Source organism: Molossus molossus, unplaced genomic scaffold (assembly GCF_014108415.1).
Source record: "Molossus molossus isolate mMolMol1 unplaced genomic scaffold, mMolMol1.p scaffold_m16_p_5, whole genome shotgun sequence".
Lineage (NCBI taxonomy): Eukaryota > Metazoa > Chordata > Mammalia > Chiroptera > Molossidae > Molossus > Molossus molossus.
In genome coordinates this window covers 39,014,229-39,037,529 of record NW_023425388.1, presented here as the reverse complement: position 1 = coordinate 39,037,529, position 23,301 = coordinate 39,014,229, and the positions used below count along the sequence as shown (strand labels likewise).

Genomic DNA, 23,301 nt, shown 5'->3' with positions numbered 1-23,301 from the left:
TCCTTAAAGGGCCCATGCAGGACTTACTCAGACTCGCTCCCTCTAAGCTGAGAGGGGAGGCAGCTTGAAAGGCACCATAGACAGACAGGTAAGAACTGAGCTGTTTGGCCTCCGGATGAGGGCTGGAGAGGCAGCTTTCTCCTGGATAGACGTGCTGGCGGTGGCTGAAGATCCTTTGGTGAGCCCTTCCCTGGGGCAGCAGACAGCAGCCATATCTGGGACTCCAGCAACCTGGTTCACACTGGTAGCCCCGCTCTGGTGATTTCCTGAGGTCCCACCCCACCCAACTTTCAGGCCCACCAAGGCTCTTCCCAAAGGCTTTACCATAGGATTGGCCTATCTTGAATCCTGCTTCAGAGTTTCCTAAAATCTCTCAAACAAGCAGCATCTGGTCTCGGCAAGCCCCATATCTCTCAAGTGGCCCCAGGCCTGGCACTAGAAGCAGCCAGCCTTGGTTCACAACTTGGCTTTTCCTGTGCACCTCCAAGCCCAGCACGAGAAGAAGCCATCTGCAGATCACTTTGTAGCTTATGCCTGGTGGCCCTGGGTAGAACACAGGCTGTGGCTGACCTTGCCCCAGAGCCAGCACACCCAGTGTACAGCTTCAGACCACGTCGAAACACCACCACCCAACCACCTCCACAAGTGACACACTCAAGGAATGGACTCAGTAGGTACCAGAGCCCTGCTGAAGTAAGTCTTGCTCTGTGTGGTGGGCCCCTACAACACTGATCCTCCAAGGTAGTCAGAGGGCATAGCCATTCCTTACAGCTGATCATCCTGAGTAAATCACCCCCACTGATGTGCCAACAGCAATCGACTCAATTACAACAGAAGGGTGTACAGTCCACGCTAGGGCTGCACCTCGAGGGCCCAGCTGGGGTGATCAGTGAAGCCATGCCACTGGAGTCTACAGGACACCTACAATGGGCCACCCTATGAAGCCTAGGAAACATAGCAACTCTACCTAATACATAGAAACAAACACAGGGAAGCAGCCAAAGTGAGGAGACAAAGAAACATGTCCCAAATGAAAGAATTGAACAAAATTCCAGGAAAAGAACTAAACAAAATGGAGATAAGCAATCAATCAGATGCAGAGTTAAAAACACTAGTTATAAGGTTGCTCAGGGAACTTAGTGAGACATTCAAGGAACATAGTAAGACCTCCAACGAACTTAGTGAGAACATCAACAACATAAAAAAGGACCAGTCAGAAATGAAGAATGCACTAACTGAAATAAAGAATAATTTACAGTGAATCAATAGTAAAGTAGGTGAAGCCAAGAAGCAAACCATCGAATTGGAATATAAGGAAGCAAAACACACCCAATCAGAACAGCAAAAAGAAAAAAGAATCCAAAAAAATGAGGATAGTGTAAGGAGCCTCTGGGACAACTTCAAGCGTGCCAACATTCACATCACAGGGGTGCCAGAAGTAGAAGAGAAAGAGCAAGAAATGAAAACCTATTTGAAAAAATCATGACAGAAAACTTCCCTAACTTGGTAAAGGAAACAGACATACAAGTCTAGGAAGCACAGGGAGTCCCAAACAAGATGAACCCAAAGAGGCCCACACCAAGACACATCATCATCAAAATGCCAAAGATTAAAGACAAAGAGAGAATCTTAAAAGCAGCAAGAGAAAAGCAGTTCATTACCTACAAAGGAGCTCCCATAAGACTGTCAGCTGATTTCTCAAAAGAAACTTTGCAGGCCAGAAAGGAGTGGCAAGAGATATTCAAGGTGATGAAACCCAACCATCTACAACCAAGAATACTCTATTCTGCAAAGCTATCATTTAGAATCGATGGACATATCAAGAGTTTCCCAGACAAGAAAAAGCTAAAGGAGTTCACCACCACCAAACTAGTATTATAGGAAATGCTGAAGAGTCTTCTTTAAGAAGAACAACAAAAATATAAACAATAAAATGGCAATTAATACATATCTATCAACAACTGAATCTACAAACAAAATGAGCAAGCAGAACAGAAATAGATTCATAGATACAGAGAACTTCTTGTTGCTTGCCAGATGGGCAGGGGCTGGAGGGATGGGTGAAAAGGACAAAGGAATTTAGAAGTATAAATTGGTCCTCGCCAATTTGCCTCAGCGGTTAGAGCATCTGCCTGTGGACCAGAGAGTCCCAGGTTCGGTTCTTCCTAAGGGCATGTACTTCAGCTGCAGTTTGTTCCCAGCCCCAGTTGGGGTCATATGGGTGGCAGCCAGTTGATGTGTCTCTCTCACATGCATGTTTCTGTCTCTCTCTCCCCCCCCCTCCCACTCTATCTAAAGATAAATGCAAAAATGTCCTCGGGTGAGGATTAAAAAACAAACAAACTACAAATTGGTTGTTGGACTGATGAACCTCAAAGGGAAGGGAGAAGGCAGGATGGGATGCGATAAAGCAAAAAACTTCTATGCATATATGCATAACCAATAAACACTGACAATAGTGTGGGGAAACCAGGAGGGGGTAAGATTAAGAAAGACGGGGTCAATGGGGAAATAATGAGGGGACATCTATAATACATTCAACAATAAAGATGAGTTTAAAATAAAATTAAAAACTTTTCTTCAGCATAAGACTTAGAATAAGATATACTATAGACTAGGAAAAAATATTTGCAAATCACATTATCTGACAAAACAATAGTATTAAAAAATACAGAGAATTCTCAAACTCAGATGGAAACAACTAATTAAAATAATAATGTATAGCCCCGCCAGGGTGACTTAGTGGACTAAGCACTGTTCTATGGACTGAGAAGTCCCAGTTCGATTCCCAGTAAGGGTACATGCCCGGGTTGCGGGTTTGATCCCCAGTAGCGGGTGTGCAGGAGGTGGTCGATAGATGTTTCTCTCTCACATCGATGTTTCTACCTCTCTCCCCACCTTTCTCTCTCTCTAAAAAAAAGTCAATAAAAACATATTGTTTTAAAATAAATAATAGAAATGTATATGTAGAAGTAAAATAAATTACAGTAATAGCACAAAAGCCAGGCCCTGGGCAGTTTTGCTCAGCGGTTAGAGCGTCGGCCCACAGACCGGAGAGGCCCGGGTTCTATTCCCGCTAAGGGCATGTAACTTGGTTGTACTTTGTTTCCCCACCCTAGTTGGGGCCATGTGGGTGGCAACCACTTGATGTGTCTTCTCACGTAGATGTTTCCTCTCTTCCTCCCTCTTTCCCTCCCACTCTATCTGAAGATAAATGAAAAATGTCCTCAGGTGAGGATTAAAATAAATAAATTAATTAAACAATAAAAACATGTTAAAAAATAACACACTAAAACTTAATTCCAATGTCCATTAAAAACAAAAGTTAAATTAACTGATTTACTCATACAGAAAAATAAATTACAGCTACATACAACAACAAAAAACATTACTCTCCAGTGAAAAAGCAATCACTAAAAATACATAAACATGATTACATTTATATAGTTTGTTTTCCTACACATATGTGATAGATCTGTAAGGAAAATAAGCACAAAATTCCAGACGATTATCTCTGAGGGAGGGAAAGAAACATAGTAGAGGTTTCAAAAATATTTGTAATCATTTAATATTCTTTATCTAATCAACAATTAATTTTAAAACCTTAAGAAAAATATTCAGATAACCAAAATATATCAAGTTTCATTAAACATCTTTCAACAGTCTTAAAATATGTTAAACCATCCTAAAACAGTTCTATGTTTGCTTTAAGCCCCATATAAAATTAGAGAGCCAGAAACTATTGATTCTACCTTTCCAATATTTCTTAAATCTATCCTCATTTCATTTTCACTGATACTATCCTAAAAAGTTCAGGGCCTCAAAACCTAACTAAGACTGCTTAAATAACTTCCAATTCAGTCTCCTTGCCTCCACAAATTACTCTCGTTAATACCTCCTTCAAAGTGAACCAAGTTATCTTTCTAAAATGCTAGTCAGATATATCTTCCTCTTCTACAGCTTACAGATAACACAACACACTATACAAAGGCCTTCCTGGTTATGGCACAGACATCTTATCTCAACTCTCACTCTATTCACGTCCCCTCCTTGGTCCCCTTATACCACCCTAAATTCTAATCCCCCTAGACTACTCTTGATACCTTGAATAACAATACATCTTCAATCATCTGTATCATTTGCAAAATCTCAAATACACTGCCCATCCATATTCTTTGCATGTTCCAGACTCATACTTTATTTTTTTATCCTCACCCGAGGACATTTTTGCATGTGTCTTCAGATAGAGTGGGAGGGAGAGAGGAAGAGAAAGAAACATCAATGTGCCCTGGCCAGTTTGGCTCAGGGGTTAGAGTGTCGGCCTGCGGACCAGAGAGTCTCGGGTTCGGTTCCCACTAGGGGCACGTCTCCTGCACCCCACCCCCCAAAAGAAACATCAATGTGAGAAAGACACATCGAGTGGTTGCTACCCGCACGACCCAACTAGGGCCGGGGACAAACTGCAACGGAGGTACGTGCCCTTAGCGGGAACTGAACCTGGGACTCTCTGGTCCACCGGCCGACACTTACAGCTGGGCCAAACCGGCCAGGGCCCAGACTCATACTTTAAAATCCAGTTCAATTATTTTATTTATGATGTTTTTCCAGTGTTCAGCCTATCAAAAATTAGATACAATCCAACACCTTTCCTAAGCTGGAAGAGGAGTAAAACTCACCTCACAGATCTCCAAATATCTTAACTAAACCTCCCTCATAATGCTTATAACCTTCCACTTGGTATTACAGTTTGGTATATATATTCTATCTCCCCTTCTAGGCTAACTCCTTTAAAACAAAAATCCTCTTTAACTCTTGGCACATATTAATTTATAATTTTATTATTAATTTTTATAATAGTCTGGAATATTTTATTATTCCATATTATAATATATTCTGGATATTCATTTAATTTGGGGGCTACGTTAAAATTTATTCAAATTCAATTTTAAAAAAAGAACACATCAGTCCTAAAATAAAGCTTCAAAAAAACCCTATCATGAATATAGACCATAACCTTCTTTTTAAATATGTTTTTATTCATTTTAGAGAGAGGGGAAGGGAGAGGGAGAGACAGAAACATTGATATAAAAGAGAAACATCGATCAGCTGCCTCCTGCATGTTCCCTAGTGGGGATCTAGCCAGCAACCCACACATGTGCCCTTCCCTGGGATATAATCATCGACCTTTGGTGCACAGGACACTACTCAACTGAGCCACACCAGCCAGGGCTGGACCATAATCTTTTAAATAAAACCTTAGATGAGTTTATACTAAGCATAGTGGTATAAAATTTTGTCCACAGTTTAATAATTCCAAGGGCTTTTATAAAAGGAGTTCTGGTAAATTTAACTGATGTGCAAATTAGAATCCTGAAACTCCAGTGCCTTTACCATGGCCTGAAAGGATTTACATTTCCAGGCTATAAATGCTACCAAAGTACATAAACGGTACATGCCAAAAGGATATTCTGCTACTCAACTACATTTTAGCTGACTATGAAAACTTAAACATGAAAGTCATCCAGGTGATTTCCCTTGAGGAATAGAAAAGCTGACTTAAAACAAGTAAAGTTTAATACAGCTGAGGGCCTCATAAAACCTTAACCACTGCTAAACAAATTAAATGTGAAGAATAACCTCTCCAATGTTACCAAGAAAGAAGTCTTTACATTTCTTATCACCATTTTTTTTCTATTTAAAGACAAGTTTGATAGTATCAACTTTATTTCCCTAATAAACTATCTGTCATTAACTAAAACAAATTTATTCCTTCTTTCTACAGATTCCAAAATAGTGTCCTATTATTATGTCTTTCAGAATCTTGAATGTTGATTTACTCCTTAATATCATCTTCAATCTCATATCATAAGGATTCACTAGAATTGCCTTTTCTTCAGAAATAACATCATAGTACATTTTAGTAGTGGTAAGCAATAAGCTAACATTTACTTATGACTAATTATTGAAAGTTTAAGAAAACTCAACATAAGAATTTTTTTAAATTACTAACATCCATATTGTTATACTTTACTACTGCTTTTGCACATATGTACAGAACTACCTAAGGCAATGACTCTAGAACACACATTTTCAGAAAACGTTATCTACCACTTCCACATATGAATATGAATATAAATATAAATGCAGTATCTATCTTGACAAGGAACCCACAAAGTTCTGAATTAAACTCGGTCCCTCTATGATCATCTAATCAGGACCTTTGCTCTTTAAAGCCACTCTAAAATATGGTGCTATTTCTGCATGAATAAAAGCTACTATTACAGTTATGGCATTTCCTCAACAGCAGTTTTTGTCACACACTTTCATTTTTAATATCTATGTTCAAATTCTATGCTTATATAATTTTCTTGTAAGAAATAATATCTCTTAGATTTTTTTACTTAGAAACATTGGAACAGAAATCATTTTGCCACCGAACTCTTACCTGAATAATTGTGGCCAATATATTTACATAATTACTTTCAGTCTGATAGAGTTCTTTTGCAACTTGCCATCTGGCTGACTGCTTTGAAGGAACTGGAGTGGAATTTTTAGAAGACTTAGTACAAGACTTTGGTGTTCCTAAAAAATAAAAAGGAAAAATGATATAAAACGCAGGCCAGATATAAATACTAAATATTGCACAGATACAACAGTAAAAGAGAAGGATATCAACTCTTATAAATATACTACCATATAGATTTCCATTAAAGTAAAATTTCTTCTTAAGACGAGGCCAGGAAAAAAGCTGTCAAAAATATCAATGATTCCAAATTGACAGACATTTTACTAAATAAATAGCCTGTACTCTTGAAATATGTCAAGGTCATTAAACACAAAGATTGAGAAATTGTTCCAGATTAGAAGAGACTAGAGAGAAAGATAACATAACCTGTAATCCTGGGTTGGATCCTAGACCAGAAAAAAAAAATTATTCTTTTGCTAAAAAGGACATTAATGGAACAATGGTAAAATTTGAAGGTCTGTGAGGTAGATCATAGTAATAATGTTAATTTCCTAATTGCAATACAAGAAATGTTCCTATATTGTGGAAAATATAAATTTAAGTATTTAGAGGTAAAGGCACAACATATCTGCAATGTACTCTCAAAATACTGCAGATATTAAAAATATGTGTGTGGAGAAACAGAGAGAGAGAAAGAGAGAATATGAATGAATGAATGAATGAATGAATGAATGAATGAATGTTAAAGCAAACACAGCAGAATATTTCCATTTGGGAAATTTGAGTAGAGTATAGGAATTTTTGTACTATTTTTGCAATCTGAAATTATTTCAAAATTAAAAGCTTAAATAATAAAATGAAAAGCAACATACAGAAACATTTAAGTTAAAAAAGAAAAATGTTGTTATGACTACACAACTACAGTAACAGAAAACTTTTCATACATGTATGAAGAAAGCCTCCTTCAAAAAATACCGAACATCAACTACAAATTCTTTGTTAATTCAAATTATCTTAACATAAACATCTAGTCCAACCCAAAGTGCAGGGAGGATGCATTCATATATTTCAGATGTATTTCAAAGAAAATTTTAAAAAAGAAATTTTACAAATGCTTAAAATACCTTTTCTTACTATCAATATGTTAGAATATTTCAACATTATATACAAAATCTCCTAATAGAAATTTTTACAATAGGAAAAGGAATGTATAACACATAATAGAATGACAAGAAAAGACACTATACGGTTCTAACATACCAATTTTACTCAATGAAAAATAATTTTAAGCATTAAAACAATCGTGTGCACTAAGGAGTTTAAATGAGTTTTAAAGATAACAGACTTCAAATAATTTCATGTGCCCTGTTTTTCAGTTTACTGTCACCAGACTAAGAAGCCTCTGCTATTAAATGATACTTTAAGGGGAAAAAATTGATATGTACTGATCCAATTTAGGAGGATTATATTACAGACTATCTAATATATTAGTATTGCCATGACTGCTTTTTTAGTGGTTCATTTACCTCTCCTGTCCCCTAAATTAAAATCAAACTCCAGTCCTTTATAATCAGCTCTTACTTACCACCCCATGCCCATTATGTCCATAATTATGGAACCAGTAAATTCTCAGGTCAACTTATCTAATCATAATCTCCTGCACAAGTACCTGGTCGAACTTTTCCAAATGCCTACTGGACATCACTACCTCAATTTAACCTAAATTTTCTCTAAAACTGCATTACCTTCCTCCAAAATATAAGCTTCCTATTTTGTCAAGGTAACATTTCTTCCATTTGATACTTTGCCTCTTTACTCTTATTCCCTTCCTATCACTCCATTCCATCAATATCTCCCCAATGCTTCTTTTCTTTCCAATCCTGGTTCAGGGCCTTATCATCTTGTGGCCCAAGCCACTGCAGATTACTTCGTGGTTTGGCTATCTCTACATTGCCTTCCTTCTCCTAGTTCTTCAGAGTAATCTACTACAAATTACTCAATTACTTTGCTGCTCAAGACTTCCTAAAGTTCCTTGTTGACAACAATATATAGTTCAGAACTGCCAGTTTGCTTTCAAAGTCCTCTAATATTAGGCCCCAATTAAGCCAATTACTTTTACTCCTCCATACTCCAAGCAAACTAACCTATTCACTACTCCCTAAAAACTCAGTTTGTATATTGTATTCTTGCTCTTCTTATATTCTCAAATCCAACTCATTTTTCTGGGTCTACCTTAAAATGACTTTTAATTCATTCTATGAATACTGTATTTAGTGAGTACCTACTCTGTACTAGGTACTGGGAATACAGCAAAGAGTAAGACAGACAAGGTTCATTTTCTCTTAAAGCTTACATTCTGGGGAAGCAAATAAAATAAAGAGGTAAACAAAAAATATAATTTCTAATAATGATAACTATACTGAAGACAACAATCAGGTGATGGGTTGGTAGGAAGGAGTGGTAGAACAGGGGCTCAGCTTTATAGAGAACCCAACAGAACTTCTTAAAGGCAGACAGAGCAAGTGTGACATTCCTGAGCTATGGATGTAGTAGAAATATTTAAACAAAGATAGTATGACTGAAGCTCAGAGAGTATAACTAGAGAGAATGACACCACATGAGGTTAGAGGTAGGTGAGGATTACATAGTAACTTGAAAGCTATGACAATACAAAACTCCTGAATGACTAAGCAAAGTGGCATGGTCTAATTTACAGTTTTAGAGATCACTGTCAGTGCTACATGTATAAAGGCAAAACTGGATATGGAGAGACCATTCAGTAGACCACTGCAATTGCCTAAGAGAGATCTTTTCTACAGAAAAAGTTGATAAAGGATGGCAAAGGAATAGCGCTAAGAGTGATAGAATCAAAAGTTCTAATTTGATAATGTATGTTTAAGATGTGGACAAGGAGGTATAAAGTAGGCAACTGGAGAGGAAAGATGACAAACTTTGGGGTCATCAGCATATAAATGTTGCTAAAGCCGTGGAATTAAATGAGATCATTTAGGGAAAATAAAATAGAGAAGAAACAACACAGGAATAACATTCAACATTCAGAGTTGGAGAGTGAAGCTACGCAAAGGAGAATAAGAAATAAGTAATATACAAAAGCCAAAAGAAAAAAATGCCTCCAGAAATAAGTAGCTGTTCATTGCATAAAAACTGTCATCTCCCCAGCAAAAGCCAATTTCATATAGTGAGGTGGGGGGCGGGGGCTGAAGTTCAATTGGAATGGATTGAAAAGACAAAGAAAAGCAAGGAAATGAGACAATGGATCAAGGTAATTCTTTGAAGAGTGGTCATGTGAAAGGGAAGAGAGAAATGGGACGGTAAGTGGAGAGTGTCAAGGGAAGGTTTTGATTGTTTCTTAAATCTAGAAAACACAACATATTTTTATGCTGACTAAAAAAGAAAAAATTGATCATCAACAGAAGAATCGATTGTAGAAACTTTCCTGTATCAGTTGAGAACAAAGTGAACTCACCCTCCTCTGACTTCATTGTACCTATTTTCCCATAATAAATCTGTGATTTTGTTTAGCTAATGTTAAGGATTTGTTCTTCGAACAGTTTCATCACTTTCTAGTTGTGTGACCCTTAATAAGTTATTTCCCTAACCTCAGTCTAGACATCTGTAAAGTAGGAGAGCTGAAACCTGTCTTATAAATACACAAAATATAACAAGCATTCAGCATACAGTAAACAATTATTAAATAGAAGCATTTTCATGTGCCTTTTCTCAATGGGAACAAAAGTAATTAAAGGCAGAGCCTTTCCTATTCAGTAAAGCAGAGATTTATCAATACTCTAATAATCATTCTACTTCACTAAATTTAAAGATAAATTTTTTAAAATGTGAATTACCTCCATAGTTAATGCTAGACTCTGGTGTGTTGGAGATATCTAGAAGTGACCCTATAGAAAGGGAATGTTCAGCTGATGGGCGTTTACGGGGAGGAAAAGGTGATAGGTCCGTCTCTCTTGAAAGCTGAGCAAGTGTCTCTTTTAAACGACGTCTTTTGCGATTGCTGTTTGGAGTACTTAAAGAAAGCAGTGACACTGATTTCTTGAGCTCAGGTGTATTAGCCTGCAATCAAAAGCACAAAATCTCAATTTCACTTCCATGGTTCTTTACTGAGACAGGAAGAAAAGAAAAATATATTAATGAGTCTGACAAAACATGAATTTTGCACAATAATTTTACAACTATATACTCTGCCAGGTAATTCAGAAACTACATAGAATATAATAGTCACAGGACCACTATAATTGTCTAACCCTTAGCACCTCCTTTTTCTTCATAGCACTATCACCATTACATAGTCATCTGTACGCGGTTTATTGTCTATTCCCCCAATAGGCCATAGACTCCAGGGCAGGAACCACTCATAGTTTGTTCACTGTATCCCTAGAATTTAGCCCAGTCTAGACAACTAGTGCTCTCCAAAATCTGCCAAGTAACACTTGATTTTAAGAGCTCTCTCTCAATATCTAAAACACTTTTTAAAACTTTATGTTAACCCAACATTGAGAAGAGTCTGAAGAGAACACAATATAGTACCTACCTGTTTAGATTTTATAAAAACACAATAAATCCACACTTCATCTTCAATATGCTATTCAAAATTATAAATCCCAGACTGAAGTAAATCTTCCTTTAAAGCCTACTTCCATACATTTATGTTACATTTTGGTGAATGATACCACTCTTCACCAAGATCCAACATGAAGGCTGGATTTTCCTACCTACCTTCTACTACTATAGTCATTTCTTTTTTTAAAATGACAGCTTCCTCCTTAATATTAAATGGCTCCCAATACTTACAGCAGTGATTTTCAACCAGTGTGCCGCAAGAATTTTTAAACAATACCTGACTCTGACCTCGTTTCCTTTAGATTGTCAAATTATAAAATGCCAACAGCCAACACAAGAAGCCGTCCAGTGTGCATGAATCAAAATTATGCCTATTCTTTTGTCAGATCAGCAAAAACTATTTTTCTTGGTATGCTGTAAAATTTTAGTTATTAGTTTGTGTGCCATGAGATAAAATAGGTTGAAAATTGCTGACTTATAGGATAAACTCTAAACCTCTTCAATATATTAAAAACTTAATTCTGCCTATCTAGTAGGCTTTATCTATTGGCTTTCTTTCTCACATTCTTTTCTAAAAATGTTTTCTTATTGATTTTTTGGGGAGAGGACAGGAGAGAGAGAAGAGAGAGGAACATCGATGTGAGAGACAATCGATCTGCTGCCTCCTGCACGACCCCTACTGGGGATTGAGCCCGAGACCTGGGCATGTGCCCTGACCTGGAATCGAACCGGGACCTCTCAGTCCATGGGACGGCACTCAATCCACTGAGCCACACCAGCCGGGCTCCCATATTCTTTTCTAAAGCCATACTAAACTACTTGCTATTTTAAAATACTTTCAAGCTTTCATACCCATTCCCTTCTGCTGTCTAAACTGAATGTCTATACCAGGTTAGCCTAGTAAGTTGGCTCAACATTTATTTGCCCTTTTCAATCCTACATGAGTCTTCCACAATGAAGCTGGTTAAAATATATCAATCAATTATAGCATATATAATTCTGCACTGTAACTGTTTGCATATCTCTTTCCCTTATGGTTCTAAGTTTCTGAAAATAGAAAAATTATTGCTCATAATAATATCACCAAGTATTAGCACAGAATGACATATATATGTTTACAATAATATCCATTACAATGAGCAGTTTCAGCTAAATATACATAGATTACTACTCAATATCTAATTGTTCTCAAACTCCTAAACGTGAGGTAAAAGTTGACCTGTATGCTAATTATACCAAGCTCTTTTTGGACAGAAGGCGTCATCTATATACAATCAAATTCACAAAACAAATGACCAAGGTACAAAAAAAAGCATACCTTTTCATATAAATACATAGTTTCTCCAGCTCGGGCATCCATTTGAATGCTTCCCCAGAACCACTAGATGATAAAAAGAACATTTTAATTACGAGTTCACCTTATCAGAATAGCCAATAGTAATATTTTTAGAAAACTAATCTCATTTTACAATTACTTGCCTCTTGCTTAACAACATAAAGTTTCTTTGAAGGTTCAAATGGAAGTTCTTTTACTATATTCTCTTCAACTATAAGGTGGGTGCACCTTTCATCTCCAACTGGTAAATAGCTACCTCCTAAAGGAAAATGCATACAAACATAAATAGGGCAAACTATCTTCAAACTCAAGTTTTTATTTTTATTTTTTTTCAGAAAGAGAAAGAAGAGAGAGAGAGAGACAGAGAGAGAAGCATCCATGTGAGAGAAAAACATCAACCAGTTGCCTCTTGTACTCACCCCAACCAAAGACAGGACCCTCAACCTAGGTATGTGCCCTGACTGGGAATCAAACCCAACGACTTTAGGGGTACAGGATGACGTTCCCATAAGGCCAGGGACTAATTGAAAAAAAATTTTTTTATTATTATTTTTTTTATCCTCACCTGGGGACATTTTTCCATTTTTTTTGTTCAGATAGGGGGGGGAGGGGGAGGGGGGGAGGGGGGGAGAGGGAGAGGGAGAGGGAGAGGGAGAGGGAGAGGGAGAGGGAGAGGGAGAGGGAGAGGGAGAGGGACGTGAAAGGGACACATCGAGTGGCTGCCACCCACACAACCAACCAGGGCCGGGCACAAACTGCAACCGAGGTATGTGCCCTTAGCGGGAACCGAACCCGGGTCTCTCTGGACCTCAGGCCGACGCTCTAACAGCTAAGCCAAACCAGCCAGGGCATAATCGAAAATTTTAAAAAGACATATTCACCAGGAAATCATTAAGCAGAAGTGGGGAATAAAATATATATATATAAAACTTTGAAATTATGCCAAATTCTACCTTGCATTTCAGTCATTTCTTCCATATTGGTTTTCTCTTCATCTGAAAATCCCAGAAAACTTAAAATGCAATCTTGAAATGGAGGAACTTTAAATTCATTTCTAAAGTCATCAACTGATGCACAGAAATCCCTAAAAACAAAATATATTCTTCTAAAAACCAGCTTAACTTAAATTCAACAAATTAGGTGCATCAATTTATAATTCTCAAGATTTTAGCATCACCCATTTATGGAAAATACTCTACATCTAGTCCCGAAATGTTAACAATCACTTTAATATTTTAATCAAGAAAAAAAAATGTTTTTAATTTTATGTGTACTTAGTCATCCTAAATTAACTTCTGACAAAATTGGATATCAGGTAATCTTTACAAGATTCAAATTCCTGCTCTGTACATGAACTTTTATGTGTATTCCAGGGGTTCTAGTCTCATCAAATATTAAGTAATGAAGAAGCACAATAGCAAGGAATTATGAGGTTGGAAAGCTTAAAAAGATTATGAATTGCAATCACCACTTAAAATGTAGCCAGAAAAAACACAATCGAAACATCCAGATTCATTAAGCTATTACCTAATAATTTTAGATTATAATATTATTTCACAAGATAAAGTCCAAAGATAACTACAGATGTCTTCCAATTTTCAATATTTCATAAATTTTTTTTATAACTTCACTCTTCCTAGCCTTTATTCCCTAAGCTACTTAAAGACTGATCTATACTATAAATTCAGGGTTTGGGGCACATGGGTTTACCTTTATAAGATGACGTTTAATTCACATAATGAACTACTGAATTTTTAAACACTTACTGTTCATTCCGCCTTTCCCAAGCTTTATAAATCCATTCTGGCTTCATAATTGGAGTACCCAAGCTCACAGCAATCTAAACATAAAAACATTAAACTACTATTAATTTTTACTTTAACTGCATACATGGTAGTTCTAAGCAATTATATCTTTCTTTTTTTTTGCAGTTTTAATCATTGTTCATCTACTTTATAACATAAAGAAAAAGTAACAGGACAAAAAAAACCTCTTTCAATCACACAATCTTAAGTTAAAGTAACTTTAAAGCAAATTCCATGATTTGCAAACTATTTCCCTATTTAAGTAACTAAAAACCTCAGTATGAATTAGAAAGTATGAATTCCCAGGAATTCAACATTAAACTAAAATTACCATTTGCTACATAAATGATAAATATACTGAAGGAGGGTGGGAAAAGAGAGAGAAACTCTCCCTAAGATACATATTCAAATGCAATCTTAGACTAAGATTTTAATCCTAATCAAAGTACTTTCTCCTGTTTTAAAATTTTCACAAGTTAAATCTAAGAACCTTTATAAAAACATAGCTCTGTTCTGTTCTTATAAAGACCACTTAAACAAGAGTGAAATATCAGCTTTCATCACTTCCCAACTCCCCCTCATTCAATGCTCGTAGTAACCTTTGCATTACTCATCTACCTGATATGTTATCCATCTACAAAGCTCCACAATCCTACTCATCTTTGAAGATCTAACTCAAGTTCCACTGCCACCTTAAAACCTGAGACCACACTCCTATGATTTAAAATTTTTGCTAAATGTACATAAAGCAAAAATTGAATTTCTCGTCTTCAGTTAGTTATAGTAGAAATAGATGAGACTTATTATTAAATCAATTCCCAAATGATGCTATATTGAAATACACAAAAATACCCAGTTTACATACCCTGAATTTTTCTCCTTGCGTACAATTTGCCACCAAATGTGTAACTTTGGAATTAAAGTCTTTTCGAATAACTCCACCCATGTGATGGACCAATGTCACCAATCTGACCTCAAAAGAAAAATTAAGCACCGTTGACTTTATAATAATTTAAACAAAATTTTAAACTATGTTTACAATTCATTTAGCATTTACTGAATACTTTCTATTTATAAGGTACATACAGGGATTTTTATAAAGATAAATTTTATGTCAAAAAAAACTAAAGATTCATTGGCTTTGGCACAGGCAAAATTATATATAGTGATAAGCTAGTAAAGATGATCATACAAAACTTAGTTAATTAAACTGACTTCCATACAGCTAAATGTATTACTACTTTTTTTTTAGTACATGCCCCTAGCAGGAACCAAACCCAGGACTCGCTAAGCCAAACCAGCCAGAGCCTATTACTACTATTTTTTATAACATGAGATTACATCACACCAAGATTCTTCACACAAAATTAGAATAATACTCCACTAGCTCCAACACAGAAAAACTTTTGAATCAAAGAATGGTGTTTCTATGAATTCTCTAGGGCAGTAAGAATACTTTAAGGCTCACCCTGGCCGGGTTGCCCAGTGGTTAGAGTGTCCGCCCACAGACCAGAGTCTCAGGTTGGAATCCAGTCAAGGGCACGTACCTCAGTTGCAGTACCTACCTCAGTTGCGCGGTTCGTCCCCAGCCCTGGCCAGGGATATGCAGGAGGCAACCAGTCGATGTGTTCCTCACACAATGATCTATCTTTGTTTCTCTTTCTCTCTCTCCCTCTCTCTCTCTTTTTTTCTCCCTCCCACTCTATCTGAAGATAAATGAAAAAATATCCTCAGGTAAAGATTAAAAAAAAAATACGTTAAGGCTAAACTTGCGTAACAAAAAATTGCATTGTGTGAACAAAAACTTCAAATAATGTGGCTGATAGGATACGGAACCAAAAGACAGTTTAAACAAATTAAACAGTTATGGAATTCTTCTGTTAATGCATATGCTAGCCATCCTAGACAAAATATTTGTTTCTTTACAAGGCTCTTCAGAATGTTTCTTCACAAATTTTAAAATGGGTACAGTCATAGTAATTTCTCCTTCAAAACTTTTAAAATAAAACCATGATACCAACCTCAGAAGATGGGCATGGGGGGAGAGGGAAGGGGAAGAGATAAACCAAAGAACTTATATGCATAACCAATGGACATAGAAAACAATGCGGGGAACAGGGTCAGGAAGAGTATATCAATTGGGGAAAGAGGAGAAACACCTGTAACAAAAATAAATTAATAAAAAATGAATAAATAAAACCATGATACAATTATCAAAAATAGTGCCAATTTAAATTTATTTTGCTGGTAAAAATATTCTTTGAATACAATGTTTTCAAATACTTACTAGTTCTTCTTTCTTCCTGAATCCAGTAAAGCACAGTACTAGATTCATCATGCTTGTACAATACAGTGGACGACATGAAAATGGCAAAGGCTGAAGAATACAACAATTTTAAATCTGTGAACTTTCTTTATAGTAGAAAACAGAATACATCTTTCTCAAGTTAAACATATCTTCCCTCTTGCCAATCAACTACCCCAATCCAAATATCTACTTGCATTTTTCAATATGCAGCAAAAAAAGAGATTGCTAGTTTAATAAAAAAATTCCCACGATTCCCAAATCATATTTGATACATAAAATCTAAACACTTTATGATTTCCAAATTAAATAAAATATATTCAAACCTTTAATTCCAAAATGTACTTAGTCACATGTAAATATTATCGATAAGGAAATAGTTTCAATTCCATACACTGTTGCAAATGCTTCCAATTAAAGTAAAAACAGATCAAATATCTACAGATACCAGGTATATAACATGTAATGAACCAAATATATGTCCAATTTTTGAGATAAAAAAGGAGGTAATCAGTAAATAATTTAACCAATTTAACACACACATATATATCAGAATAAGAATTATAGATATGTTTAATTATTTAATATATGTGTATTTAATTAGCACCATTATTCAAAAAGATTCTTTTTCTTAATTTTCATCTTTAAAATTTTATTTGGTTTCTGAAAGCAACATTTTTCAATCAAAACAGAATTAAAAATTATCATGTGCTTATTATTAGTATCTATAACAAAAACAATGACTTAAGCTATTTTAAGTTAATAAGGCAAGCTTAAGAATGGCAAAACATAGCAATAAAACCAAAGAATAGGGACTAACACTGCTATAACTTATATATTACATATTTGGTTTTTATTGCTGAACTTTCAAATGTCTTAGATTTTCACTACTAAAAATTACAGTAGAAAGAATGAAAGGACTATACTACACTAGCTACTACTATTCCTGTTCTAAATATTTCATGACCTCAACATCAATGGAATTGTTCTGCTTATGAATTCTCAAAACATTCATTAATAAAAATTTAACCTTGAAAATAATAAACATATATTCTTCTTACCTCTCCTTTTTGTGCACAGTTTAATACCACTGGTGGTCCAATAACTCTACAATCAGTCTTATATAATTCAGTAAAAACAGGATCCTGGAAGTCCATGACTATGAATATATTTTCAAATTCTGGAGAATCCAAACTTTCATATTCTTCCATTGATTCCATCTTTACAAAGGGCACTTTAATTTCCTTGATTTTTTTCATGTATTTAAAGAAATAAAATTTATATATTATAAAATTAATTATTATAATTCTCTAAATAAGACCTACAAATCAATTCAATACCAAAATTTTTAATTTTATATTTGTAGAAAACATAAGTTTTAAATCATACAAGAATGAACATCATACTTAGTAGTGAACAGTCATTTCGTTAGCTGCTTATTTGTATTTTTATATATGCATATCTCCATCTACCTTCAGATCTTAAATTTTGGCCCTGGCCAGTTTTGCTCAGTGGTTAGAGCGTCAGCCTGAGGACTGAAGAATCAAGAGCACATACTCGGTTTGGGGTTCAATCCCTGTCCCTGATCAGGGTCATGTGGGAGGGAACCAATCAATGTGTCTCTTTCACATCAATGTTTCTCTCTCTTTCTCCCTCCCTCCCACTCTATCTGAACAAGAAATCAGTGGAAAAATATCCTTGGGTGAGGATTAAAAAAAAAAAATCTTAAAATCTGAAGATTATAAAGGCATAAGCTTCTAACTTAACTTAGTAGTCATTCATCCAGTATGCATATAAAATAAAAATGATGAATTTAAGTACACACATTTTGATAGTAGGATGCATTAAAAAGATATTCTCTATTGCTTTTTCTTCCAACCAAAAAAATGATGCTATACGTATAGTTCCTTCTTGCACAAAATTGTCTTCAAAAAAATAGAAAACTATGGCACTTAATATCTACAAAAAGGATGTAGATTAATGTAATCATTTCAGGATACATGAGGAAAATAAGAGAAAGATATGAAATATGTAGGCAGTTGCAGCATGGCAAATACAGAAAACAATGTTGTGGGAGGGCAGTATCAGGAGGAGGGTGTCAATGAGGAAAAAGGGAGAAATATCTGTAACAAAAATAAATTAAAATTAAAAAAAATTTTTTTAATTAAATGCTAATCAGACCTTAAAATAATTAAAAGTTAGGAAGCGCCTGTTGGGAATTCTTCCAGTTTCTATGGAAATGATTCAAAACACAATAAAAAAAAAGGCAAGTTACTGTTTACTACTTTATCCTGTACATCTATGAAAAAGAAGATATTTAAGTGCTGTATGACTCCTGTGTAAAAAAAAAGAACCATTAAAAAAAAATTCTGAATGGGTAAATAATTTGGGCTTTATTTGCTAGACTGATGTGATAGGCTGAATTATGTACCCCCAAGATTCATGTTGAAACTCTAATCCCTGATACTTTAGAATGTGACTGTATTTGACAGTAGGGCCTTTCAAGAGGTAATTAAGGTGCTTGCTTTGACAGAACATATACTAAAATTGGAGCCATAATGAGATTAGCATGACCCCTACACAAGGGTGACATGCAAATTCATAAAGCATTCCATAAAAAAAAAGAGGTAACTAAGATAAAATGAGGTCACATGGGTGGGCCCTAATCCAATCTGTCTTGTGTCCTTATAAGAGGAGAAAATGTGGACATACAACAGAGATAGCAGGGATGTGCATGCAGAAGAAAGGCCATGTGAACACACAGCAAGAAAATGGCTGCCACCTACACGCCAAGGAGTAAGGCCTCCAAAGAAACCAAAACTGCCGATACCTTAATCTTAGACTTCTAGCCCTAGGAACTCTGAGAAAATACTTTTCTGTTGTTTAAACCAACCAATGTGAGGTATTTTATTATGGCAGCCCCCACAAACTATTACAGCTGGTATAGAGAATTAGATATATTCCATATGCTGAGATAAATTCCCTAATGATTGTCAATCATTATGACTTACGATTTTGGAAATAAAGCATAAATTTGGAATAAAGTTAATGAGAAAAAAAGATAAAGAATTTAAAGAAAAGTATCAGATCTTTGTAAATACATAAGTCATTTCAATTTAACAATGCCAAATTATAAAGATTTCATTATTTGCAATATATGTTACAGTTTAGGGTTTCAGAAATACAAATTTTAGAAATAAATATAAAGTTGTTCATATTCATCTAGCTTCAGAGTACGCAATATGCGTTATGCCTAATTAAGGTCCAATCACCATAAGTGGAATATAAGAATACAACCAAGGGAAGTGCAGCATGCCACATGCAATGAAATGCTTGACCTACCATATTAACAACACTTTTTATTAATTTTTCATCCAATTTTCCAGGGCAACTTTCTTTTATCTTTATAACAGGGACATCCATTATTTTAATAGTCTGTAGAAAAGAAACTTAAGTATGAGATTAAAACTATAAAATAATGTACACACTGATGGAAATAGCCTTTTAAAAAAATTAAAAACTTAAAACTCCATACCTTTAAGGCTTTTATAAGTTCTTCTTGTCGTCCAGCTTCCTGAACCAATATCACTCTTGTTTCAACCTGAGGCATTTCTTCTATTAAAGTTAAAAATGTTTAAATGTTTATCAGAAATTAACATCAAAATCAGGTTCCTAATCCCATTTTTGGTTATATCTGCTGTTTTCCATCTTTGAGATCATAACATTCTCTAAAATTAAAATTACTTAATTCCCAGTTTATTTTTTTAAAAAATTTGCCACATAGCATTTTAACAAAGAAAAAATGTATGCAAACATCAGCAATCCTCCTAACCAAAGAAGGCATTCACTGTCTTAGACAGTCCTCCTCTTCAACAGCGCATGCAACTTTAGGAAAGGCCCATTTACACAGTGGAGTAAGAGAAGTGCCTTTTCACCTAACCATACATAACTGAATACAATCTAGCTAACAATGTTGCAGCTAGATTACCCTCTCATACAGAAACAGCAATATCCAACAAGAAGCATTAATCCAAACAATAATCAAAGAGTGTAAAGAGTGTTACAGTTAAATCATAAGAAAATCTGTACTCAGTAAATTAAGGGTTAAAATAGTAATTTGGTGTTTTAAAGCACATTTACCTTCAACATATGAAGTATGTCCAATAAATAAGTTTTCCTTAGAAGTTTCAGTAACTTTAGAATCAAAAATAGAAGAGTCTGCCAAGCTTGTCCTCCCAGTAGTGGATGTTAGTACACTATTGTCAGCCATTGTTTATACTCTTCTAAGTTTGCTAAAAAATTTAAATTTGAATAAAAATACATGAAACAAACATGATCACTGGGCAAAACAAGCATTAGAGCCCTTATTTTCTTGCTCTTGTAAGTTTCTAACACTTATTTCCAATGGGAGGGGAAAGGCTATAAACATGTTTTCACTCAAAGTCACCTTAAAAGAATGTTATAAAAAAAAGTCAAGAGATGAACTAACCTGTGTTCAGAAAAGAAGAGAGCCCTGGCACGTTTGGTTCAGCAGTTAGAGCTTCTGCCTTTGGACCAAAGGGTCGTGAGTTCAATTTCCAGGTAAGGGGACAAACGTGGGTTGCAGGTCCAATCCCACTGCAGGAGGCAACCAATGGATGTCTCTCTCTCACATCGATGTTTTTCTAAAAATCAATGGAAAGATATCCTCGGATGAGGGTTAACAAAAAAAAGAAAGAAAGAAAGAAAGAAAGAAAAGAAATGGAGGAGGGAGATTTTAATAAACCAAAACATTTTAAGTTCACATTTTTCTCCTATGCCAATCTTCTTCAAGGCCACCAAAACAGGTGATTAGAAATTACAATTGTCTCTGGTGATACTGTATATGATCAATTTATTGCCAAAACAGCTTTAAGATTTAGGGGGGGGTAAGTTTCATGATAAACTGATGACAGAACATATGAGTTTGAATACAAACTGAAATACACTAATCACTTTTTATTCATGTATTCTGTAAGCTTTTTTTGTTATTGTTTTGTTTTGTTTTGGTGTGTGCCCCTAGCGGAACCGAACCTGGGACTCAGGTCCGCAGGCCGACGCTCCAACCGCTGATCCAAACCGGCCAGGGCTGTATTCTGTAAGCTTTTAAAAGAAATGCAATAGAATCAGTGTTCATAAATTCCTACAGCTTATTTTTCATCCAAGAACATTCTTAAGGAACTTCTGACTAAAGAACACTAATAAATCACATGCCTCTTTACAACACAAAGATAAATTTGTCACTTAAACAAATATTCACTTTTGATTTCTTTTTAATTTTCAGGCAATCATCTTCCAGGGTAGGGAAGCTAAATGCAATACTGGACATGTGAGTGGCGTTACTGACAACAGTAACAATATTTACAACATTACATAACATTATGCTTATGTGGCAGACACTGTTCGAAACCTTGTGTTTAATCTCTGCAACAATCCTCAGAGGCAGGTGCTGTTATTATCTCTAGCTGATCAAGAAACCTAGAACAGAGGGGCTCAGTAACTTCCTCCAAGTCCCAGTTAGCGGTGAAACCGGGATTCCAACCCGGGCTGATTTCCAGAAGCTGCGCGTTTAACCACTAAGCACACAGATCTGCACAGAAGAAGGGGCGCGGGGAAGTCGAGGGGCCGCGGGGAAGGCGAGGGGCGGCGGCTGGGGCCGGACGGGCGGGCTTTCCTGTAAAAACTCAAGTGCCCACAGAGAAGACGCCAAGAAGAATCCTGGAGGAAAACCACGAATTCCTCCGAGATAAGACCACAAGGGGTGCCGCCGCCGGCCCCCAGAGCCGCAAAGGGCAGTGCGGCTTGTCAAGACGCCCCCCCTTCCCATCTCCGCCCCTTCACCCACTGACTCTCCCGGAAGAAATACCGAACCAGGTGAGCGGTGGCGATGCACAGCGGCCTGGGGGGCTCGGGCTCCCACTCGGCGTCACGGCCCGGCGCTGGGAGAGCGGCGGGGCAGCCCCGGAGCCGGGGAGCCTGGGCTGGGACGCTCCGGAATTCGCGGTCACCGGGGCGGGGCTGTCGCACTCAAGCAAGGGAGCCCACTGCTCCCGGGACGCTAGCGCACTCCCACCTCCCTCACTCACCCCCACACCCACACCCACAGAGTCCTCACCACTCAAAACATGCCCTGGAAGTGCCACCTCTTCAAGCTCCGAGTCGTCTCACCGTTACCGCCATTACTCGCCGGAGGCACCCACAGCCAATTCAAAAAGTGAGCCTCTCCCTCTAAAAGCCATGCCAATTGGCGCGTGATGTCAACCCCCTTCCCATAGGCTGGAGTCTCCAGAGGGGCGGTGATTGGTCGCTGATCTCCGCCACTGATTGGTTGTACGTGTGTTTCAAATCAACCCAACGTCTCGGAAGTCGGAACGTGAGGATTTTGGAGAGAAGTTCCCGGATGTGACCAGAAGTTGGCGGTGGTGGCTCCTGGGCTACTTCCTTGGGAGGAGCAGGTGTTCTGTGGCAACCGGTTGTTTACTCAGTAAACATACCGTTTCCTGAGGAAAGTTTGAGCAATTCTGCTCCAACTTTTCTTTATTTTTAAGCGTCCCCAAATCCTCCGTACGAAATCTGTGCCTCCATAGATGACTTCCCCCCACTGATTGTGACCTGTGAGATCTCCCTGCCCGAATGCTTTCTGCTTTAGCAATTGAGTTAAAGGTGTGGACGCAGCAAGGACAAGGACAGGACGACTCGGGCACGCAGACGGACCTAAATCAGCAGCCTGCTCATTTAAATCCTGATGTACGTAAAGCATTGCACTCTGGGCTAG

The 23,301-nt window shown here is 36.7% G+C and overlaps 1 protein-coding gene and 1 non-coding gene across 6 annotated transcripts in view; one reads left to right on the top strand and one right to left on the bottom strand.

The window, feature by feature from the left end:
* The window catches only part of ECT2 (epithelial cell transforming 2), a 64,715-nt gene extending 41,940 nt beyond the window's left edge, over nucleotides 1-22,775 (bottom strand). The window contains exons 1-13 of one of the 5 annotated variants that reach the window (XM_036242709.1): nucleotides 20,998-21,138; nucleotides 20,649-20,800; nucleotides 20,044-20,123; nucleotides 19,851-19,943; nucleotides 17,570-17,752; nucleotides 16,491-16,580; nucleotides 15,069-15,176; nucleotides 14,165-14,238; nucleotides 13,352-13,482; nucleotides 12,542-12,657; nucleotides 12,381-12,443; nucleotides 10,333-10,555; nucleotides 6,446-6,582 (exon numbers count right to left, since the gene is read on the bottom strand). In XM_036242709.1, coding sequence (XP_036098602.1) covers nucleotides 6,446-6,582; nucleotides 10,333-10,555; nucleotides 12,381-12,443; nucleotides 12,542-12,657; nucleotides 13,352-13,482; nucleotides 14,165-14,238; nucleotides 15,069-15,176; nucleotides 16,491-16,580; nucleotides 17,570-17,752; nucleotides 19,851-19,943; nucleotides 20,044-20,123; nucleotides 20,649-20,778 — 1,428 coding nt within the window. In that variant the 5' untranslated portion in view covers nucleotides 20,779-20,800; nucleotides 20,998-21,138. Of the gene's footprint in view, nucleotides 1-6,445; nucleotides 6,583-10,332; nucleotides 10,556-12,380; nucleotides 12,444-12,541; nucleotides 12,658-13,351; nucleotides 13,483-14,164; nucleotides 14,239-15,068; nucleotides 15,177-16,224; nucleotides 16,320-16,490; nucleotides 16,585-17,569; nucleotides 17,753-19,850; nucleotides 19,944-20,043; nucleotides 20,124-20,648; nucleotides 20,801-20,997; nucleotides 21,139-22,641 lie in introns of those variants that run through there. The other 4 variants (XM_036242712.1, XM_036242710.1, XM_036242713.1 and 1 more) reach the window with 4 other exon arrangements.
* LOC118617970 lies at nucleotides 19,026-19,129 on the top strand. Its single transcript, XR_004956922.1, has one exon. It is a non-coding gene; the product is annotated as a U6 spliceosomal RNA (small nuclear RNA).
* Nucleotides 22,776-23,301: the final 526 nt, after the last annotated feature.